Here is an 18,493-nt window from a genome sequence, read left to right as displayed (position 1 = left end):
ACATGATACATCACACATGCAAGCATACAACATGATACACCACACATGCATGCATACAACATGATACATCACACATGCATGCATACAACATGATACATCACACATGCATGCATGCAACATGATACATCACACATGCATGCATACAACATGATACATCCCACGTGGATGCATACAACATGATACATCACACATGCATGCATACAACATGATACATCACACATGCATGCATACAACATGATACATCCCACGTGGATGCATGCAACATGATACATCCCACGTGGATGCATGCAACATGATACATCACACATGCATGCATACAACATGATACATCCCACGTGGATGCATGCAACATGATACATCACACATGCATGCATACAACATGATACATCACATATAAATGCATACAACATGATACATCCCACGTGGATGCATACAACATGATACATCACAACCATTCCATCATTTAATTCCACATACTGATATACTGAAGGTCTTAAGTGTTGTACGTGCGTACAAATGTTTTATATTACATTTTTCTCTAAGATTATATTTCTCCTCTTTTGTTGAGAAAATTTGCTGGTAACACTTTAGTATGGGGAATACATATTCACCATTAATTAGTTGCTTATTAATTGCTCTTAATTAGTCATTATTAAGTACTTATTAATGCCTTTTTCTGCACGGCCTTATTATACAAGCAGTAAGCCGTTAACTAAGTCTTCCCTCAATAACCTCAGAATTATTACTTATTAGTAACCCTAGCCATAACCCTAAACCTTACATGTTCCCCTAGTGTCCAAATAACTCTAAATTAGGTCTTTGTTACTTTAATGAGCAACTAATTAATGGTGAATATGTTCCCCATACTAAAGTGTTATTTTAGCTGTGGAATGTCGTGGAATTTCAGTATTTTCAATTCAATAAATAAAGTGTTTGTATGTTGTCTATATCCAACATGATGTATAATTCTAACTGATCTTTTTTGTGACACGGTTAATGAATGGAGTGTACTTTTGTAGTTATTTCCCCATATTTCTACACAATAAGTCAGATATGTAACACTAGTGAGCAGTAGAGAATATGAAGTGATTTTTGTTCTAGAACAGGGGTCACCAACCTTTTTGAAAGCAAGAGCTACTTCTTGGGTACTGATTAATGCGAAGGGCTACCAGTTTGATACACACTTAAATAAATTGCCGGAAATAGACAATTTGCTCACTTTACCTTTAACTCTATGTTATTATTAATAATTAATGATATTTACACTTAATTGAACGGTTTAAAAGAGGAGAAAACATGAAAAAAAATGACAACTAAATTTTGAAACATAGTTTATCTTCAATTTCGACTCTTTAAAATTCAAAATTCAACCGAAAAAAAGAAGACAGAAACTAGCTAATTTGAATCTTTTTGAAAAAATTAAAAAAAGAATTTATGGAACATCATTAGTAATTTTTCCTGATTAAGATTACTTTTAAAATTTTGATGACATGTTTTAAATAGGTTAAAATCCAAACTACACTTTCTTAGAATATATAACAAATTGGACCAAGCTATATTTCTAACAAAAACAAATCATTATTTCTTCTAGATTTTCCAGAACAAAATTTTTAAAAGAAATTCAAAAGACTTTGAAATAAGATTTACATTTGATTCTACAGATTTTCTAGATTTGCCAAACTTTTTTTTTTGAATTTTAATCATAATAAGTTTGAAGAAATATTTCACAAATATTCTTCGTCGAAAAAACAGAAGCTAAAATGAAGAATTAAATTAAAATTGATTTATTATTCTTTACAATAAAACATTTTTTTTATGTGAACATTGATTTAAATTGTCAGGAAAGAAGAGATAGGAATTTAAAAGGTAAAAAGGTATATGTGTTTAAAAATCCTAAAATAATTTTTAAGGTTGTATTTTATCTCTAAAATTGTCTTTCTAAAAGTTATAAGAAGCAAAGTAAAAAAAAATATGAATATTTTTAAACAAGTGAAGACCTAGTCTTTAAAATATTTTCTTGGATTTTCAAATTCTATTTGAGTTTTGTCTCTCTTAGATTTAAAAATGTCAGGCAAAGCGAGACCAGCTTGCTAGTAAATAAATACAATTTAAAAAATAGAGGCAGCTCACTGGTAAGTGCTGCTATTTGAGCTATTTTTAGAACAGGCCTGCGGGCTACTCATCGGGTCCTTACGGGCTACCTGGTGCCCGCGGGCACCCCGTTGGTGACCCCTAGTCTAGAACATGTTTTGCTTTATTCATTATTGACGTTTATTCATTATGTTGTATATTTTTTTTACATGAGATTTCTAGTTCAATTCATCCTCAATCCACATACCTAGAAATTTGACAGAAGGTTATATATATATATATATATATATATATATATATATATATATATATATATATATATATATATACCTAGAAAATGGCTTTAAAAACTCATTTGTTTTATTTCTGCTCTTTCAGTCACGTGCATAGGAAGTGACGTCGGCACAGGTGAGTGCTTTATTTAATTTTCACATTTAATTATATAATCAATTTCTATTAAAAAAACGTTTACTTTTTTTGCAGTGATTTACAGAGGAAAGAGAAGTGTGGCCGAGCAGACTGTGAGTTGATATACATACATACGCACATTGCTATGTAAACGGAACTAAAAAAAAACGACATACTGTAATTTGCATCCGGTCTCTAGGGGAGAATTGGAAGGTTCACATGAAGTTTGGAGCTCTGTAGCAACTGACTGTGCAGAAAGTCTTTGCACTATGCTGACCTCTCTGTCAGTTTATGTGGCCTACCACTTGGTGGCTGAGTTGCTGTTGTTCCCCAAACTCTTCCATTTTCTTATAATAAAGCCGACAGTTGACTTTGGAATATTTAGGAGCGAGGAAATTTGACAAATGGATTTGTTGCACAGGTGGCATCCTGTGACAGTTCCACGCTGGAAATCACTGAGAGCGGCCCATTCTTTCACAAATGTTTGTAGAAACAGTCTCCATGCCTAAGTGCTTGATTTGATACACCTGTGGTCGGGCCAAGTGATTAGGACACCTGATTCTCATCATTTGGATGGGTGGCCAAATACTTTTGGCAATATCGTGTACGAACACCAACCGATCATCATGGATGTTATCATTTATCCAGATCATTGTATTTTCTCCGTATTTTTTTTCTGGGGTCTGGTATCGCAATCCATTTTCTCTCTTTGTAGCTTTGATGTAAGATACTTAGCTACAAAGGTCTAAAAGTAAAGCTACTCGTTAAAAAAAGTAGCTAAGCAACCGCCAAGCTACTGGAAAATGTGGTTAGGCTACGTAGCTTAGCTACATTTAGCTTGCTACTGCCCATCACTGTGAATTGGATATCATTTAACATCATTTGTTTTACTTATTAACTTACAATTTACTGATTTAAAATTGTTTTCAAATGCTGTGGTTGACTGTACAAAGGCTTGAATTTGTAACCTGCAACTTGAATAAACGATTTTGTGTTCACAGCCCGCCGCCATACAACACACCTAGAACAATGTTCTTCACCATCACCGTCGTCCTTCTGCAACAGCCGTCCTCCTCCTCTGGATGCATGTTACATCATCTAGGTCAGGGATATCAAACGTACAACCCGACGACGAGTTTTCTAAGTATAAAAACGAGCCGAAATTTTTTGAATGAAAGAAACCGCTGTTCTAAATGCGTCCACTAGATGTCGCAATAGCAATTCTTTATATCTTTGTAGATGATGCTACATATGTAAACAGTCTCTCCAAGTTCCTCCTCCTCCTGTTCCTGGCCGCTACTGGTAAAGACAACAGGTGATTAGATAACTTGTACCACCTGGGAAATCCAATCACCTGTTCAGCTGTGTCTCGCCGCCGGCACTGCCACGCCCCCCACCCGTCTGATGGTGCTCTGTCCTCAGCACCATGGACAGAGGCGGTGACCGTCGCTCTTGCAGGCAGCGCTGGCCACACCTCCCTCCACGAAAAATAAACCACATGATGTTAGTGCACCAGTCGAGGAAAATGAGCAAACTATGTAAATAACATCCTGTAATTTGATTTTGATATCATTTTTCTATCTTAAATAGATTGAAAATTAACACCAATGAGTTGACTGATGATTATTACCACATCATTTTTTCAGAAAGTATAAATAAAGATACTATTAACCGCAACATGTAAGTGTAAAAAAAACAACATTATGATTTGTACATTTTTAGAATGTGCTTGTTCTTTTTTTAAACAAAGAAAACAATCTGAAGTTGTCTTTATTTTCAAGTTATCGTGCCGCGAGAGTAGATTTTTCTCCATGTGGTTTCCCCGATCTAAAATGAGTTTGACACCCCTGATCTGGTTGTGAACACACCTTCTTGTTTGTCCATGAAACTTAGTTGCCATGTCATGAAATGAAATTATGAACTTCAACAATGATGTGTTTTGTGAACGTCCACTTCAATAAATAAAGTGACCAACCGCTCAGCTATTAGGTCCCGTCAAACATTTAATGACAATAAAGTGCAAACACTGCGGGTATTTAGCACATTTACTTGTGACAATATAGCCTGGCAGTAAATATATTCCAGTCATCCATTCAAAAATCACATAGTATAAAATTAGTATATCAAATAAAACGCTGTACTTATCCAAAGATTTTAGACATTTAACTTGCTCATTAAAACACTTTTTATAGGAACTGCCCCAAATAGGAAGCCTCCTGAGTTGGAACAAGAACAATATTAAGTGGTTTCGTCATCATAAACTCACTGTGTTACATGTTCTTTTTCTTAGGATGAAAGTTATTCAAGTGTTTCACCTGGGTTGAAACCCAATGCATATTTCTGTCAATAAAAAAATCACTTTTTTATCTTGTATGTTTGTATTTTTACACATTGACACAAAACACTGGTGATTGCTTTAAAACTGTAAAGGAAGCTCAGTTTCCCCTAAAATGTAAAAAAAAATAAAAATCAGCTACATTCGCGACAGTTGATGCAACGTTTGTTATGTTTACTGGGTGAAGTAGACGGCACAGACCACAAGGGAGCAGTAAAGCTTTATTATATATATATATATATATATATATATATATATATATATATATATATATATATATATATATATATATATATATATATATATATATATATATATATATATATATATATATATATATATATATATATATATATATATATATATATATATATATACATATATATACTCACAATACGATGGTCCTGGGTTCGATCCTGTGCTTTATGTGTGGAGTTTGCATGTTCTCCCCGTGACTGCGTGGGTTCCCTCCGGGTGCTCCGGCTTCCTCCCACCTCCAAAGACATGCACCTGGGGATAGGTTGATTGGCAACACTAAATTGGCCCTAGTGTGTGAATGTGAGTGTGAATGTTGTCTGTCTATCTGTGTTGGCCCCGTGATGAGGTGGCGACTTGTCCAGGGTGTACCCCTTCTTCCGCCCGAATGCAGCTGAGATAGGCTCTAGCAACCCCCCGCGACCCCGAAAGGGACAAGCGGTAGAAAATGGATGGATGGATGGATATGGATATATATATATATATATATAATAGAAAATGGATGGATGGATGGATATGGATATATATATATATATATATATATATATATATATATATATATATATATATATATATATATATATATATATATATATATATATATGTATAATAAATACATAGAGCTTTACTGCCCCCTCGTGGTCTGTGCCGTCTACTTCCCCCATAATCTTAATAAACAAGGGTATGGAGTGTGTCGAAAATCCAAGAGTGTGTATGTGTGTGACTATGTGTAGGAATTGATGAGTATTACCAGGAGTGTTGAACGAGAGGTGAGGAAGTCCAGGGGTGGAACAAGACAAGCTCGAAGATCGGTGAGCTTGTCAGGTCGAATAGCGAGGCGAAGACGGTCCGTGTCCAAGCGGGAGGTCGAGATCCAAGAGGCAGTCCGGGAAGCAGAGGGACAAGAAATGACGAGACGCACAGCTTGTCGACGCGGGAACGAAGGCAGACTGCTGGGGGACGACAAGGAAAACACGGGACCGATCAAACACGAAGGGAGAGAAAACACAGAGGGAGCAAGAGCAAGGTTGCATCAAGCACAAAGATCGCTTAAATCCCACCTAACCTTATCCTTGTCCACACACACACAATGGTCGTTTAAGACCCCCTCCCCGCGTCCGTCAGCCGGCGCGGAAAATGCGCGCGTCATAGTCACCTCCAGTGTTGCTTTGTGTGCAAGTTCTTAAATGTAACTTATCTGAACAATATCCAGTGTTGTGGTATTTCAATGAACTGGAATCCATTGTGCTGTGGGGCCCTATTGTAGTGAATCACACCTGAGACATCATAAATTAATCACATCTTTAATAAACAAGAGAACGTACACAATGTGACAAATACTATTTTACAACGATCAATCTAGGGATCTAGATATCTGGTCAGGACACTCCTCACTCTTTTGCCTTCACCTTCATTGTCCATTCCTTTTTGGTGACTTTATATACTCTGGACCTAGACGTTGAGTCCGCGACATACATGGCGGACAATAACTGATATGTGATCAGTGTTGGGACTAAAGCGTTACAAAGTAACGCGTTACTGTAACGCCGTTATTTTCGGCGGTAACTAGTAGTCTAACGCGTTATTTTTTATATTCAGTAACTCAGTTACCGTTACTACATGATGCGTTACTGCGTTATTTTACATTATTTTTTATGTAGTATCGGCTAGAAAGTGAGAAGATCTGAGTGTGTTTTATTGGAACGCTGCGGTGTCGTCTTTCTGTGTCACAAGGAAAAGAAAAGGAGCGCTTTGTGTGGGTGGGGGCGTGTCTGTGTTTACATCATGGAGGAGCCAGAAGTCGAGTTTCTTAACATGGAGATATTCTTACTACTTTTCTTTTGTCGAGCACAAAGAAAAGAACATTTTAGTTAAATGTAAGTTGTGTCTTGGATCAAAGATACTATCTACTGCCCGAAACAGCAATTCAAATCTGCTGAAACAGCTGCATTAGCAACATGCTTTGACGAAGCTAATAAAGAGAGACACACTTCACCTCCACCTCCAACAGCGGCTGGATTTTAACGGAGGGACTGCTAGCCAGGACAAAATTGATAGTCATTGCAGCGTGTGTGCTAGAAGACATGCAAGCTATTTCTACAGTGGAGTCACCCGCTTTCAGGCAGCTGGACACAGTGGACAGTGAGCACAAAAACATGGAAAGCGAGCTAAAGAAGACACTCCAAACTCTGCCTCTGCTCATCATTCATCACAGAAGGTACACACTCTGTCAATTCTCTTATATACTCTTTCATTCTAGACTTCTAGAGTGTTTGATTATCACATCACTCTAAATCAGTGGTTCTTAACCTTGTTGGAGGCACCGAACCCCACCAGTTTCATATGCGCATTCACCGAACCCTTCTTTAGTGAAAAATAAAATGTTTGTTTTTTTTCAAATTCAAGACAAAGTTATATGTTTTTGGTAACACTTTAGTATGGGGAACCAATTCTAAGTAACAAAGACTTAATTTGGAGTTTTTTGGACACTAGGAGAACATATTCTAAGTAACAAAGACTTAATTTTGAGTTTTTTGGACACTAGGGGAACATATTCTAAGTAACAAAGACTTAATTTAGAGTTATTTGGTTAGGGTTCGGGTTAGGGCCAGGGTTAGAGGGTTAGGGTTATAATAAGGCCATGCCGAATAAGGCATTAATAAGTACTTAATAATGACTAGTTAAGAGCCAATATGTTACTAATTTGCATGTTAATAAGCAGCTAATTAATGGTGAATATGTTCCCCATACTAAAGTGTTACCATGTTTTTTTTACTGGTGCACAAAATGAAGCGTGCATGAACATCACCTTGTTCAAACAACAAAACCAACACAGTACATAAACTCACAACAAATTACACACCTGCAAATCAGTCTGACTTCTGCTGTTGCCGTATCCGTAATACGCCGATAGGGAGAAGTTTTTATTTACACAATGAGTCGGGTGTGTTTTGACCTCCGCCAAACCCCCGAGGCCGACTCACCGAACCCTAGTCGATCGAACCCAGGTTAAGAACCACTGCTCTAAATGTATAGTCTATAAAGTTTACAAACACAAAGAGGGATCCTAGTGGGCCAGGCCAATCTTTCCTTATCTCTAAACTAAAACTGGGGAAATGCGTAGAGTGTTCTGGGCTTCAGTACAGTGTTGATCTCATGAAGACATGATTTTATTTCACAATTCCTTGAGAGAAAAAAAATGCCTGGTTAGGCTTTGTGTATGTCATGTGTGCCTTCCTTGGTTTACAGCTATGTTGTTATTATGCTGTTTGTTACTTATGTATGTTATGTTGCAGCTATTTAAAATAGTTTTGTCAATTTGTTCTGGCCTGAAACAAATTGGCCCTTTTGAAACATATCTTTGTCTTTGTGTGCTGTATGTAGACCACATTGCTTAGCAGAGTTCAGTGATGCAAATGTATGTCAAGTTGATCAACAGATTGTATTATTCTCCAGTGCAATAACAGTACTGAAATGAAGGCTCTAAAAGGGCATTAATGGGAGCCTTTAAAAAAAAAAGAAGAAAAAAAGAAATAACTAAATAGTTCCTTTTCACAGTAACGCATCACTTTTTGGTGTAAGTAACTGAGTTAGTAACTGAGTTACTTTTGAAATAAAGTAACTGTAACTAGTTACTGGTTTTCAGTAACTAACCCAACAATGTATGTGACCCACCCATAATGTGTCACATTTTTGTGTTGATTTATTTATTTTATTTTGTGGTTTGAATTCGTCTTTGGAGCTGTCATTCCACATTCATCAGTATTCCCCTTGGTCAGTAGGGGGCAGTAGAGCGTTTCTTCCTAATTGATTGCTACTACCTGCAGACCGGAAGCTTCTTGACATTCTGATGAGCGCGACCAGTCTGTAAACAACTGAAACTTTTTCCTCCTGTTTAACAGGTTAGTTTTGCTGAATCAACTCACTGAATGATATCCATGTGATCATTATAACTTTAAGTACACGTTCTGACGGTGGAGCCTAACTCTAAAGTGTTTGCAAGGTGTAGTTAGTGTTAGGGAATGAATCCAGAGCAGAGCACAGTAGTCTGGCTGCAGTAATCAACACAAAATGGCGACGTGAGTGTGCAATGTTTATATAGGAACTTTGTGTAATTTTGTGTAATGTGTGTGTTCTGAAATAGGTTTTACATGCTATTTTATTGTATTTAGACATGGTTATATAAGCATACTTGCCAACCTTGAGACCTCCGAATTCTGGAGATTTTTTGGGGGGCGGGATTAATGGGGGAGGAGTATATTTATAGCTAGAATTCACTGAAATTCAAGTATTTCTTATATATATATTTATATATATATATATATATAAATAAAATAAATACTTGACTTTCAGTGAATTCTAGCTATATATATATATATATATATATATATATGTATTTTATTATATATATACTGTATATATATATATATATATATATATATATATATATATATATTAAATATATATATATATATATATATATATATATATATATATATATATATATATATATATATATAGCTAGAATTTATTTATAGCTAGAATTCACTGAAATTCAAGTATTTCTTATATATATATTTATATATATATATATATATAAATAAAATAAATACTTGACTTTCAGTGAATTCTAGCTATATATATATATATGTATTTTATTATATATATATATATATATATATATATATATATATATGTATAATAAAATACATATATATATATAGCTAGAATTTATTTATAGCTAGAATTCACTGAAATTCAAGTATTTCTTATATATATATTTATATATACCGTATATTACCAAATAGACGCCCTTGTGCAAATAGACGCCCTTGTCCTAATAGTCGCCCGGGGTCTGAGCCCATTTTGTGAATTAACAGCCTCTTCCTAATAAACGCCTATGTCCAAATAGCCGCCCATGGGCTGTTATTTGCATAATTTAGATTAAAATCATATTGATTTAATTTTCATTAAACCCAATTTATAAGCTAAAAGGAAAAGCAAAGGTGCAATAATTCTGGTCATTACGGTAACAGCAGACGTCACGTGGGGATTCTGGGTAATCAACATTTTGCAATGGGTCACCGCATATAGCGTAACACACAACAAACCCACGAGGAAAAGTTTCAACATGGCAAGCAACAGTAGCAGTGAGTTGAATGAACAGGATACCGCTACACCACAACTGATGGACGGGAATACTTTAAGGGGGAAGAAGAGAAAGTTTGACTTGACTTAAAGTTCAAGCTAGCGATTGTGAAGTATGCGGAGCAGAATTCTGGTTTGGCAGCGGCCAGGCAGTTTAACGTTGACCCAAAACGTGTACGAGAATGGTTACAAAAAAAGGGAGAACTACTATCTCAGTCGGCAATCGATGGAAAACGCCCCCCCGGATGGAGGTAGGAAGAAAGTGAGCGACGAGCTTGATGCTAATTTGTGTCAGTGGATACATCACGTTCGTGGACTGAACCACCGTGTGTCCCGCAAAATGATCCGCATTAAGGCAAAGGAGTTGTATGTCACCGCGAGTGACACCGGGGTGGTGTTTGGTGCAACAAGTGGCTGGCTTAATCGTGTGTGTGTGTGTGTGTGTGTGTGTGTCCGTGTTGCAAACGGTAGCCATAGCTGGATGTTGCTTTTTGGTATCCTACAAGGTGTGTGGGCTGACGGTGGCAGCTGATGGGAGTGAGGACCAGCTCATTTACTGCTTCAAGAAGGGACAGCCATGTCAGGCAGGCAGAGAGATGCTGTTGAGGGCTAGACAGCAGGCTGCTGCTGTGCTTCAGGAAGAGGAGGAGAGTGATGAGGAACAGCAGTTACTCAATGAACTTGTGATTGAAAAGGAGGATGATGATGAGGGGGGTGAGGGAGAGGAGGAGGAGGAGGATGATGAGTGGGGTTGAGTTGCATTTGGGGTTGCGTTTGCTGCAGTATTATTGTTTTGATGGTTTTATAGAGTACTTGGTACCATAATTGTATTTTTCTTGTATGCTTCTTTATTTAAAACTTGGAGTACTGTAGCCTTTATTTTATTTAAGTGACGGTATTATTGTTCTGTTTTGATGGTGTGTTTTTTAATACTTGAGTACTTGGTACCATCATTTTATTTTTCCCAGTAGGCTGCTTTATTTAAAAAGTGTATTTATTTTTAGTATTGGTATTCTATTTGACAATTGTTGCAGTACTGCCATGTTGAGGCCTTGTTGATCTCTTGTCTTTTGATAGTCTTGTTTTTTTGTTTGTATGTTTACAATAGCTTTTACATTTAAAATTGTTTGTATGAAAAAAAAATACTGGACAGTAACCATTGTAACCAAATAATGGCCTGGTGCAGGCTGGTGCAAAAATAAATAAAAGCCTTGTGCAAATAACCGCCCATGTCCTAATAGCCGCCCGGGGTCTGACCCCATTTTGTAAAATAAACGCCCGGGCTACTATTTGGTAATATACGGTATATATATAAATAAAATAAATACTTGACTTTCAGTGAATTCTAGCTATATATATATATGTGTTTTATTATATATATATATATTATATATATATTATATATATATATATATTTTATATATATATATTATATATTATATATATATAATATATTATATATATATATATATAATATATTATATATATATATATAATATATTATATATATATATATATAATATATATATATATATATATATAAATATTCATATAAGAAATACTTGAATTTCAGTGAATTCTAGCTATAAATATACTCCTCTATATATATATATATATATATATATATATATATATATATATATATATATATATATATATATATAAATAAAATAAATACTTGAATTTCAGTGTTCATTTATTTACACATATACACACACAACACTCTTCTATTCATTGTTGTATTTGAAAGTGCAATGCTTTGCAGCCAGAAGCACAGCTTTTGAAGGAGTATAGGTATGGGCAGTGTAATATCCTGGGTTGGAGTCAATAACCAGGCGAGGTGATGAAGTTACGTCTCTTTACTTCATACTTCAGAACCGACTCCCACACTTGCCGTCAGGGTGCGCAATACGACGTAAACCGTTGGCCAACCAAAAAGTAACCACAGAACACCATACCCAACATTCACCAGGAGATGGCAACAAACAACATAGATCACTCTATTTCAGGCAGCATCTGTGACATTTAATTTGCAGGAAATGAGTGAGTTTCGGGTCGAATTGTCCATCCTCGTTCTATTCTTTGTCACTCGTCGTCGCCATGACTGTGTCTTCTTCGTTCTTCTGCTTCGTCTCCTTCTTGTTGTGTGTGCAGTTGTGCACTCGCCAAAAGCAGTAGATGTTATAACGTGACTGGGCCGGCATGCTGTTTGTATGGAGAAAAAGCGGACGTGACGACAGGCTGTCCTCACTCAGGTCCACACGGACCTGGAGGGGGCGTGCCTTAAGTCCGGCTGGAAATCGGGAGAAATTCGGGAGAATGGTTGCCCCGGGAGATTTTCGGGAGAGGCACTGAAATTCAAGAGTCTCCCGGAAAATTTGGGAGGGTTGGCAAGTATGTATATAAGTTAAGCTCTCAGGAATGGTCAATTAACATTTCAAGTAGAGATGTCCGATAATGGCTTTTTTTGCCGATATTCCGATATTGTCCAACTCTTAATTACCGATTCCGATATCAAGCGATACCAATATATACAGTCATGGAATTAACACATTATTATGCCTCATTTTGTTGTGATGCCCCGCTGGATGCATTAAACAATGTAACAAGGTTTTCCAAAATAAATCAACTCAAGTTATGGAAAAAAAGTGCCAACATGGCACTGCCATATTTATTATTGAAGTCACAAAGTGCATTATTTTTTTTAAACATGCCTCAAAACAGCAGCTTGGAATTTGGGACATGCTCTCCCTGAGATAATCCTGATACCCACTACAACTATGGGAAATACTATACTTTGACTTTCACAAAGAGCATTATTTTTATATTTTTTTAAACATGCCTCAAAACAACAGCTACAAAAACAATGAAGGCACACAGCTTCAGTCCAGAGTATACTAGAGTAATAAAATAAACAATAACATAGTCCTCCTTTAGTGCAAGACTGCCTGGTATACTGTATAACAGGAAATTATAAACTGGGTTCAATCCGCCCTGCTCTATTGTATTTGTATGAGTAACACAAATGGCTAAATAAGTATTCGTTTAAGGGGTTATCCGGCTTAGTGTAGACATAGCATGAGGGTAACCAAACTGCCTTATCCAGCCCCCCTTTCACAATAGTTTCACCAACACAAAGGAGCCGTCCCCCTGTTGCCTTGAAATTGATATACTGTAAGTTATTAATAAGAAGATAATGTTTGGGAATTCTCACTATTCAAAAGGGAAACAAAGATCATGACTCGGCAAAAGAAGAATACTTATTTTGAAGTAGATTCCCCGACTGATCCATGTTTGTTCGTTTTTTTAATGGAAACTTGCGTAACTTGTGATTGACTAATTTTACCAGGTTTTGTACTGCCTTTTTCCATTCCCCCATGAGCCTAGGCAGGATAAGGAGTAAAGAAAACAGATGAATGGACTTAAATGTGCCAACACGGGAAAAAAACTATTACATTACGATAAGTGTGTCAACACTTCATACAACCTTAGCTACAGTCGCGATCAAAAGTGTACATACACTTGTAAAGAACATCATGTCATGGCTGTCTTGAGTTTCCAATCATTTCTACAACTCTTATTTTTTTGTGATTGGAGCACATACTTGTTGGTCACAAAAAACATTCATGAAGTTTGCTTCTTTTATGAATTTATTATGGGTCTACTGAAAATGTGAGCAAATGTGCTGGGTCAAAAGTATACATACAGCAATGTTAATATTTGCTTACATGTCCCTTGGCAAGTTTACCTGCAATAAGTCTAGAGTGGGGAAAAAAACTCCATAGCAAAGCACATATACACATTACAACATACAACTCGAGACTTGCAACAGAGGAGAGGGAGTGGGGGCTACGGTGGCAGGCTACAGCTCTTCAGGCGCTGCCCAGCCGTCCATCATCCCTAAGGGATTTGCGTCAAGGGCGTTGGATGGGGGGTGAGGTGTGTGTGTGTGGCGTATATTTTTTGTGGATGCATGTGTGTGTCCATGAGAGACAGGTGTGTGTCCGTGAGAGACAAGAAAGGAGTTTGTTGTGTCTTCGCCGCACCGTCCTTCGGGAGAGTCTCGAAGCCAGGGAAACAATCTAAGTCAGAATGTTTTGTATGCGAGTGAAAATAAAATTTGCTATGACTGGTCCTCAAATTCATCTTGCAGGGCAGACAGTCCGATGTTATCCAAATCACTAAGTGTCTACAGTTCTTCCCACATCCTCCAATCATTTGTGGCAGCTTTGGGCTACTTTGAAGACTGCTAGCAACTTCCAATTTGTCGACAAACCAGAGCAACGCTTGCTCCAATCAGCAGATGTCCTGTTGTCATAATTCTGAATAGATGGATATCTTCACGTCCTCCAGGCACTTCTTCTCCCAAGAGTCCGTCGTGTGTCCAGCAACAACCGCTCCGTCACGACAAGCAGGTTCCCTCAAACCCAAGATCTTGTCAATTTCGTTGAGGCCAGTTAAATAGTTCCAATGTTTCGATTTGGAGAGCAGTGCAAAAAGAGGCAACAAGAAAGTTAAGACATGACAAGACAAAGAAGCAAGCAGGAGAGGAAAGAGAGGAAAGGGGAGCGTCCGCCCTCCATGAGTGCCAGTGAGAAAAGAATGAGTGCCAGTTCCATAACCTCTTACGAATGGAGAAAAAACATGAATAATTGAGAGACCCCAAAAATTAGAATTTTTGACACATACACTATATTGCCAAAAGTTTTTGGGCACCCATCCAAATGATCAGAATCAGGTGTCCTAATCACTTGGCCCGGCCACAGGTGTATAAAATCAAGCACTTAGGCATGGAGACTTTTTCTAGTTTGGAGGTTGCCAGGAGAACGCTACATTTCAGACTGCATTGTGCTGAGTGTGAAATTTGGTGGAGGAGGAATTATGGTATGGGGTTGTTTTTCAGGAGTTGGGCTTGGCCCCTTAGTTCCAGTGAAAGGAAGTTTGAATGCTCCAGGATACCCAAACATTTTGGACAATTCCATGCTCCCAACCTTGTGGGAACAGTTTGGAGCGGGCCCCTTCCTCTTCCAACATGACTGTGCACCAGTGCACAAAGCAAGGTCCATAAAGACATGGATGACAGAGTCTGGTGTGGGTGAACTTGACTGGCCTGCACAGAGTCCTGACCTGAACCTGATAGAACACCTTTGGGATGTATTAGAACGGCGACTGAGAGCCAGGAGTTCTCGACAAACATCAGTGTGTGACCTCACCAATGCGCTTTTGGAAGAACGGTGGAAAATTCCTATAAACACACTCCGCAACCTTGTGGACAGCCTTCCCAGAAGAGTTGGAGCTGTAATAGCTGCAAAAGGTGGACCCACATCATATTGAACCCGATGGGTTAGGAATGGGATGGCACTTCAAGTTCATATGTGAGTCAAGGCAGGTGGCCAAATACTTTTGGAAATATAGTGTAACTTACTGTTGTGTGATTTCTGCAAAAAAAAAAAAAAAAAATTTTACCAAGAATTTTCGGAATTGCGGCTATGTGTAATCCACTTTAGTGACATATTCATGCTATCTGCAAAAAAACCCGCAACTTTTCACGTTCGCCTGACTTGTATTGATCAAAGTTTGCTTGTACAGTAACTACTTACTGAATAAATACATAAAAAAATGTTTTGCTTTGATTTAGGATTAATCCGTAATCTAGCAGGGATAAATGAAGTCTGATATATGCTTTCATGATGACTTACCTGTTTTGAATACGCCATGACAACCAAGGATGTGTTAGCGCTCCATTCTTAATACAAACCCCGTTTCCATATGAGTTGGGAAATTGTGTTAGATGTAAATATAAACGGAATACAATGATTTGCAAATCCTTTTCAAGCCATATTCAGTTGAATATGCTACAAAGACAACATATTTGATGTTCAAACTCATAAACTTTTTTTTTTTTTTGCAAATAATAATTAACGTAGAATTTCATGGCTGCAACACGTGCCAAAGTAGTTGGGAAAGGGCATGTTCACCACTGTGTTACATGGCCTTTCCTTTTAACAACACTCAGTAAAGGTTTGGGAACTGAGGAGACACATTTTTGAAGCTTCTCAGGTGGAATTCTTTCCCATTCTTGCTTGATGAACAGCTTAAGTTGTTCAACAGTCCGGGGGTCTCCCTTCTGCTATTTTAGGCTTCACACATTTTCAATGGGAGACAGGTCTGGACTACAGGCAGGCCAGTCTAGTACCCGCACTCTTTTACTATGAAGCCACATTGATGTAACACGTGGCTTGGCATTGTCTTGCTGAAATAAGCAGGGGCGTCCATGGTAACGTTGCTTAGATGGCAACGTATGTTGCTCCAAAACCTGTATGTACCTTTCAGCATTAATGGTGCCTTCACAGATGTGTAAGTTACCCATGTCTTGGGCACTAATACACCCCCATACCATCACACATGCTGCCTTTTACACTTTGCGCCTATAACAATCCGGATGGTTCTTTTCCTCTTTGGTCCGGAGGACACGACGTCCACAGTTTCCAAAAACAATTTGAAATGTGGACTCGTCAGACCACAGAACACTTTTCCACTTTGCATCAGTCCATCTTAGATGAGCTCAGGCCCAGCGAAGCCGACGGCGTTTCTGGGTGTTGTTGATAAACGGTTTTCGCCTTGCATAGGAGAGTTTTAACTTGCACTTACAGATGTAGCGACCAACTGTAGTTACTGACGGTGGGTTTCTGAAGTGTTCCTGAGCCCATGTGGTGATATCCTTTACACACTGATGTCGCTTGTTGATGCAGTACAGCCTGAGGGATGGAAGGTCACGGGCTTAGCTGCTTACGTGCAGTGATTTCTCCAGATTCTCTGAACCCTTTGATGATATTACGGAGCGTAGATGGTGAAATCCCTAAATTCCTTGCAATAGCTGGTTGAGAAAGGTTTTTCTTAAACCGTTCAACAATTTGCTCACGCATTTGTTGACAAAGTGGTGACCCTCGCCCCATCCTTGTTTGTGAATGACTGAGCATTTCATGGAATCTACTTTTATACCCAATCATGGCACCCACCTGTTCCCAATTAGCCTGTTCACCTGTGGGATGTTCCAAATAAGTGTTTGATGAGCATTCCTCAACTTTATCAGTATTTATTGCCACCTTTCCCAACTTCTTTGTCACGTGTTGCTGGCATCAAATTCTAAAATTAATGATTATTTGCAAAAAAAAAAATGTTTATCAGTTTGAACATCAAATATGTTGTCTTTGTAGCATATTCAACTGAATATGGGTTGAAAATGATTTGCAAATCATTGTATTCCGTTTATATTTACATCTAACACAATTTCCCAACTCATATGGAAACGGGGTTTGTACAATAAAAGATCTCCTTTCGCCGACAACCGGTATCCAGGTTGAGGAATTTTCAACCAGGAAATGATTTTTATCTTTCAAATCCATTGCCTAACAACTTACCGATGTACGTAAGTCAGACCCATCCATCCATCCATCCATCCATCCATCCATCCATTCATCCATCCATCCATCCATCTTCTTCCGCTTATCCGAGGTCGGTCGCGGGGGCAGCAGCCTATGCAGAGAAGCCCAGACTTCCCTCTCACCAGCCACTTCGTCCAGCTCCTCCCGGGGGATCCCTAGGCGTTCCCAGGCCAGCCGGGAGACATAGTTTTCCCAGGGTGTCCTGGGTCTTCCCCGTGGCCTCCCACCGGTCGGACGTGCCCTAAACACCTCCCTAGGGAGGCGTTCGGGTGGCATCCTGACCAGATGCCCAAACCACCTCATCTGGCTCCTCTCCATGTGGAGGAGCAGCGGCTTTACTTTGAGCTCCTCCCAGGATGACAGAGCTTCTCACCCAATCTCTAAGGGAGAGCCCCAGAGCTGATGACCATAGGTGAGGATGGGAATGTAGATCGACCGGTAATTTGAGAGCTTTGCCTTCCGGCTCAGCTCCTTCTTCACCACAACGGATCGATACAGCGTCCACATTACTGAAGACGCCGCACTGATCCGCCTGTCGATCTCACCATCCACTCTTCCCTCACTCGTGAACAAGACTCAGAGTTACTTGAACTCCTCCACTTGAGGCAGGGTCTCCACCCCGACCTGGAGATGGCACTCCACCCTTTACACTTGGACTTGGAGGTGCTGATTCTCATCCCAGTCGCTTCACACTCGGCTGTGAACCGATCCAGTGAGAGCTGAAGATCCTGGCCAGATGAAGCCATCAGGACCACATCATCTGCAGAGACCTAATCCTGCAGCCACCAAACCGGATCCCCTCAACGCCCTG

General features: G+C 38.5%; 2 protein-coding genes across 3 annotated transcripts in view; both read left to right on the top strand.

Annotated features, from left to right (window-relative positions):
• Window positions 1–4,749, top strand: part of LOC133634954 (fibronectin type III domain-containing protein 7-like) — a 35,876-nt gene extending 31,127 nt beyond the window's left edge. For both annotated transcript variants that reach the window (XM_062027619.1, XM_062027618.1), the window contains exons 12-14: window positions 2,470–2,499; window positions 2,575–2,612; window positions 3,501–4,749. In XM_062027619.1, coding sequence (XP_061883603.1) covers window positions 2,470–2,499; window positions 2,575–2,612; window positions 3,501–3,524 — 92 coding nt within the window. In that variant the 3' untranslated portion in view covers window positions 3,525–4,749. The remainder of the gene's footprint in view (window positions 1–2,469; window positions 2,500–2,574; window positions 2,613–3,500) is intronic.
• A 4,189-nt stretch (window positions 4,750–8,938) lies between these two features.
• LOC133635404 (uncharacterized) overlaps window positions 8,939–18,493 on the top strand; it is a 109,142-nt gene continuing 99,587 nt past the window's right edge. The window contains exon 1 of the mRNA XM_062028581.1: window positions 8,939–8,991. The gene's annotated coding sequence lies outside the window, so the exon portion shown is untranslated. The remainder of the gene's footprint in view (window positions 8,992–18,493) is intronic.

Source organism: Entelurus aequoreus, linkage group LG19 (genome assembly GCF_033978785.1).
Source record: "Entelurus aequoreus isolate RoL-2023_Sb linkage group LG19, RoL_Eaeq_v1.1, whole genome shotgun sequence".
Classification (NCBI taxonomy): Eukaryota; Metazoa; Chordata; class Actinopteri; order Syngnathiformes; family Syngnathidae; genus Entelurus; species Entelurus aequoreus.
This window is presented reverse-complemented; position numbering and strand designations above follow the sequence as displayed.